The sequence below is a fragment of the Suricata suricatta genome, chromosome 3 (genome assembly GCF_006229205.1).
Source record: "Suricata suricatta isolate VVHF042 chromosome 3, meerkat_22Aug2017_6uvM2_HiC, whole genome shotgun sequence".
Lineage (NCBI taxonomy): Eukaryota > Metazoa > Chordata > Mammalia > Carnivora > Herpestidae > Suricata > Suricata suricatta.
In genome coordinates, this window is record NC_043702.1 from 110,870,715 (window position 1) to 110,876,714 (window position 6,000).

At 43.6% G+C, this 6,000-nt stretch overlaps 1 protein-coding gene across 1 annotated transcript in view; it reads right to left on the reverse strand.

Annotated features, from left to right (window-relative positions):
• The window catches only part of PLD5 (phospholipase D family member 5), a 327,662-nt gene extending 321,978 nt beyond the window's left edge, over positions 1-5,684 (reverse strand). The window contains exon 1 of the mRNA XM_029934829.1: positions 5,562-5,684. Coding sequence (XP_029790689.1) covers positions 5,562-5,564 — 3 coding nt within the window. The 5' untranslated portion in view covers positions 5,565-5,684. The remainder of the gene's footprint in view (positions 1-5,561) is intronic.
• Positions 5,685-6,000: the final 316 nt, after the last annotated feature.

Consider the following 6,000-nt stretch of genomic DNA (forward strand, 5'->3'; position numbering starts at 1 on the left):
CTCTAAGTTCTAGACTGGGTGAATGGTATTTAGCTTCTTCAATGTGATTAAACACAAGTTATAAACATAGTTTTACAAAGAATCTCTGTGCTTGGTGAACACATATCGGGAAAATCTTAGATGTAGCAACATATGGCAAAATAGCCCATCCACACTCTGAGAAACACCTAAGCTGATAAGCCATACATTCCATGAATTGACTAATCAGCCATAGTGTGTTAGAAATTTTAAAATCATATAGATATAAAATAAGTTAATTAAAAAGTGAGATTTATTAAGGATATACTGGTGTGATTTCCCCCCTTCTATCAGAGATTTTATCCATTTCTTAAAACATTTCTATATATCCTTTACTGTATTTTGACTTCACTATGGAAACCAAAATAAACATGGTAACTAACTAAAGAAGGGAATTAATCCAAATACTTTGGTAAAAACAAGCTATAAATCCAAACATAGCAAATTTCCCAATCCAAATACCCAATGCCTCTAAATATGCTTGCCCTTCCAGGGTGAGGACACAACCAGGGGAGCTGACTTAGGGTGCTGGGTTTTGGGACACTTGGGTGTTAGGCTCTTTGCAGACCCAAAAGTCCTCGGGGGTCCAGGATATTTGGGCATATAATCCACACACTGGATTGCTACATCCAAAAAGTAAGATGGGAAGTAAGAGATGAGGGACAAACACAGGCATCTGTGAATGCCAATAAAAAGTAGAGAAGTAAGAAAATTAGTAGTATGGATAATGAACCTACCGATCAGAAGCGCAACCGGAAGTACTGGATATATGTCGGAGCACTGTAATGTTACTCCTGGATCCACACTTACAGGAGAGCATGTGAAGTTGTTGATAGCTAAAGCTAACAACCTGAACTATCCCATTTCTCCTGCAATCCTCTGAGCATCTCCCCAGACGCTTGAACCTATTTAATTTCTAGGTTATCCAGCTAATTAGTCTCTTTATTCTAGGTCTTTCCTCTATCACATTGATTTCACAATCAGGCTTGATCAGCAACAACTTTAATGGTATTTTCTCCACCATCCCATATACACTTGCTCTTGTGTCTTTTCACCATATGGACCGTGTCCAATATCCACTGGGAATCATCTGTACCTGTGAGGCTGACCAATGGGATGAAATCTGGAGTTCATATTTTCTTTTTTTCAGCTTTGTACTTCCTTTACCCCATCAAGTACAATTCCTTTATAGAAGACCACAGAAAGCATAATAAAGACTATTTGTCTTCATTATATTACTGATACATGCAATTTTTAATGCTCTTGACACAATCTTCAAAGAGAAACTCAAAGCCAACCAACACTTTCAATTCCCAAAAATTTATCAAAATATCCCCCTTCCTGACAATTAGTATCTTACCTGTTCTAATTAATAAAACTAACCATACCTTTATTTTGTGTGCTTTTTTTTGAGGGAGGGGGCTTTACACCCACTCATTTCCTTCCACATCTTTCCATTCATCTTATCGATGTGGCTACAATAATCCCTTACCAGGAAGATTGCACTCTACCTTAGTCATTGATGGCTATATCCATGTCACCTTCAAACTTCTAAAACCTGCAGATTACACATATATATGGTTGCAGGTACCCAGAACTGCCTCTAATCCTCTGAATCCACCTTCTCTTTGGGAACACAATCAAAAGGCCACTTAATATTGTGCGCCTCTACATCCATCCTAGAACACACTGCATTGTCACTCACTTCTAAATACCTTACTAGACTTTGGGTGACAGGCTATAAAAGTCGTCTCTTACATATCCTGACTCTCACACGTTTTCTTCTTTGATGGGTGACTTTTTTTTATCCACTCAACAATACACAGAACCTCCTCCCAACATGTCAGGTAATGTAGGCATGGCAGTCAGGTGACTCTTCTGTAGCTAGGACCTTTAAGTCTCAGTCTGTGCTTTTCCTGTCTTTCTTTTTTGAATGTTTATCCATTTTGAAAGACAGAGCACACAGGGGAGGGGCAGAAAGAGAGGAGAGACAGGAACCCAAGTAGGCTCTGCATTGTCAGCACAGAGCCCGGGGCGGGGCTTGATCCCACGACCAGGAGACCATGATGTGAGCTGAAATCAAGAGTCAGACACTCAACCTACTGAGCTATGCTGCTCTGTGCTTTTCTTTTTCCTGTTCACACCAATCAGTGGCCAGTGCAGGTGAATTTCTCATGCATATCATCTCCCACTTTGATTCTTTTCCATTTTCTCCCCATCATCTCCATTTATTATTTTAAAAATGTTTTTAATGTTTATTGTATTTTTGAGAGAGATAGAGCATGAGTGGGGGAGGACCAGAAAGAGGGAGACAAGGAATCTGAAGACAGGCTCCAGGCTCCGAGCTGGCAGCACAGAGCCTGACGCAGGGCTCCAACTCACAAACTGCGAGATCATGACCTGAGCCGAAGTCAGATGCTTCACCTACTGAGCCACCCAGGTGCCCCATCTTCAATTAAATCCTTATCATCTTGTACTTCAAAATTTCAAAAGCTTTCTTCCTTCCAATTCATCTCTCCCCCATGATCCACAGCCTAATCAAACATCTTCTTTATGTAAACATTAATGTAATTATCACAGTGACCCAAAAGAGGTAAGAGTCATTATTCCCATTTTGCAAATAAATACACTAATTATTAAAGAATTCAGAAAGTTTAAAAAATTACCATGCAAAACCACATGAATACATGGGTAACCCAGAAATTTAACTCTAGGTCTGAGTGCATTGAAGCCCTCTTTCCATAACATTAGACTCTCTTCCAGACTAAGGCAACTCTTTAAGGGAAGTTGACCGAAGTGGGAACTTAAGGTAAGAATTATGAATGGTGTCGGGGGTGCCTGGGTGGCTCAGTTGCTTAAGCGTCCACCTTCAGCTCAGGTCCGATCTCACGGCTCATGAGTTCAAGCCCCGACAGCACAGAGCTCACTTCAGATCCTCTGTCCCCCCATCCCCGCTCCTGCCCAATCCCCTGCTAGCACATGCACTCTCTCTCTCTCAAATATAAGTAAACATTAAAAAAAAATTATGGTGTTGGTATGCAAATGACAAGAAACCCAAACAGGTGACACCGTGAAAAACAGACCTGTATTGAAGCCAATTGGATATGAGGAGGAAAGAGATACGTCAAAGAATATTTGAAGTTTTAGAGGCTGGGTCACTGAAGGCTGGAGGGGCTCACCTTCCTCTGCACCTTTCAAGGTTGTGGGATGAGGTGGTCTAAGAAGTAAGGGTCTTGCAATTGTTCTGAGCTGTGTTCTTAGGAAAGTCTTTAACCTCTCTGTGCCTTATACCTCAGTATAATGGTAATAATAGTAATAATAACAATAATCTCTTTAAAAGGAAGGATAAGGATTATCAAAGTATTAAAAACTTGGCACACAGCACATACGTTTCAATATTTGTAAAATATTACTTGAAAGCATTCACACGTTTCCTTTGCCTTGAAATAACCTAAATTTGCTTGCAATTATGTGGGGTGGATTTAATGATTTGCATTTCCTTTAAATTTGTAAACAAGAAGAAGCAATCTGAGGTCAGAGCCCACAGCCGGCTGACTTATTTGACAGAACACCCAGCAAGCCCTAACATGCTCCCGATTCTAAAAATGAGGTCAAGGAGAGGGTTTTAAACACAATTGAGTGGCTCTTCTCTTGGAGAAGTAAGGGCACTGATCACATTTGCATGATGAGAGACATGATTGGTTTCCTTTGTGTCATGGAAGGGGCTTCATGAAAATCTAACCCATCGATTCACTCCCCTTACAATCAAACACCAGCATTTCAACCCACTGCTCTCTGGACACAGGTCTCACTGCAAAGAGAGGAGAATTCTGTTCCCTTTGCAGAAGCTCCCTGGTTAGAATGTATTCCCTATAAAACAAGGACCATTTTTAGTATGTTTGCGGTTCAGAAAAACTCAGACAGAAGCTTTCATTTTCATGTACAACGAGATAATTTTTCCAACTTTTTTTTTTTGGCAATCAAAAGAGAGGTCTACATACTTTCATTAGGTTGTGCTCCTGCATTTAAGTTACTGGGTCCCTGGCGGGCCCCTTGTTGTCTCCCTGAATACTGTACAACATTGTTGCTGTGCTTGAGCTTCTGCCCACACTTCCCGTGAGCTGGCAGGAACTCTATCTGCATCCCAGCCCAGTCCTTTTTAATCCTTAAAGGAATGTTCTCAGGCTAATAAAGAGAAGAATTATTATGCTTCAAGAATTCAAGCAAAACATTCCAAAGCAGTAAGGAGTCCCATTTAATCTTCATGCTGGATATGTGGGCATTTACCCACCTGGCTGGTCAAAAGGAAACAGGGGAGTCTTTTCTGGGACTTCTCCACAGGTCAGGAGAGTTCTAGCACGAATGTGATGACAAAGGTACCACCTGTCCATTACAGAGGGAAAAATCTGACCCTGAACTTTGCAGCTGTTTCTAGGGTCTGTTCCTAGCGATCTAGGACGGATGATGAGGGCAGGAAGTGAGATGAAGTATTCTCATAAATCTGGTTCCCAGTGTCCCCTTTTCAGAGTTGCTGGAAAGGCAGACTTCTAAAAATTCCCACATCCCCTTCATCAGAACTCTCTTCATTCATCTGGATTATAAACAGAATAATCATTTCCCACACATCAGCTGTGCAGTCAAGTAAGTGTATTTCAGGCATTCTCTCTGTACAGTAATAGGTTATATTTTCTCCTAAATGTTACATAATCTCATCATGACCACTGTCCTTCGTCCCCTGACTCCTTAAAGAAAACGTTCGGTGGCTTCACTCTCAATACCAAATCCTCCCGCGGGTCCCGCATCATGGGCACCAGGGAAGGGGTGCACGGAGATGCCAGTGAGGTCCCAGCTGACCCCGAGCTCAGCACCCTGTCGTCCAGCGAAGCCCAGCCCTCATCCAGAGCCCTCACGCCCCCATAAAGGCATGCCGTGCCCTGGCGAAGTTGGCTTTGCTAGAGCAAATCAAATGAACTTCCTCCAAAGTCACTTACACTTTCCTCTAGAACATGGGCTCCTTTTGTCACCGTCTACATAGGATAGTTTTGAAAAGGGAAAACAATCACTCCGAAGTTTTGCTCTAGTAATAGTTGCTGTGCAAATGCCTCCCGTCAACGGTGACACTGGCAGAGCCGTGACAATTCACACTAGTCAGAATAGAGCTGCTTCATTATGAATGGGTGTGTCCCCCCCAGGAAAACATCAAGAAAACAGGCAATCGGTTCTCCCAGGCATTCAGAGGAAGGGCACATACCAGAGACCCCGTCAATCAGGGCTCGCCTTTGCGGCCACCGGGGGACTGTCCTTCCCCCGCCAGAGCCCAGCAAATGGTCCTTATTAATTATGAGGCTCCTGACATGAAAGGAATCATTTTTCAAAAGTCAGCGTCTTGGTGCCAAGGGCATCCCTGCACCTTTTAAAAAGCTAACAGTGCCCCAGAGCTCAAGTTCAGTCTCCTGCACCCCACAGCCACTGTCACCAGCAGATGCTAGGGATTCCTTCCCGGGTAACAAACTAGGGCTGCGGAAATCTTGGGAGTTTCTTACCATCGTGATCCAATCTTCCCTCCCTGCGGAGTCCAGCAGCCAAGAGCTGCTGCTGCTGCTGCTGCTGCGCTGTGCCCACAGCCACGGGAGGCTTGGGAGGCAGAGGATGTTTCATGTGGTGCAAATGTCTCACCACCGATTACATTTCAGTCCCTCAGTTGCCGGCCTGGATGCGCTGGAACTCAGCCAACCCAAGCGCCGAGGAGAAAGGGCTGCAGTTTGCAATTTCTGAATTTCCCCCTAGAACCTGCTCTTGGCAATGCGGGTCTCTCTTGTAGCATTTTCAGCAAATACCAAAAGCTGCCACACTCAATTAGATCTTGCTCTCTTTTCATTTCCAGCGGAGATGGGCTGCTGCTCTGGGGGATGAAGTGACAGTAGGAGCCCCAGCTGACCCGGGGGACGCAGGCACTCTGCCCACTTCACACACCTCCAACCG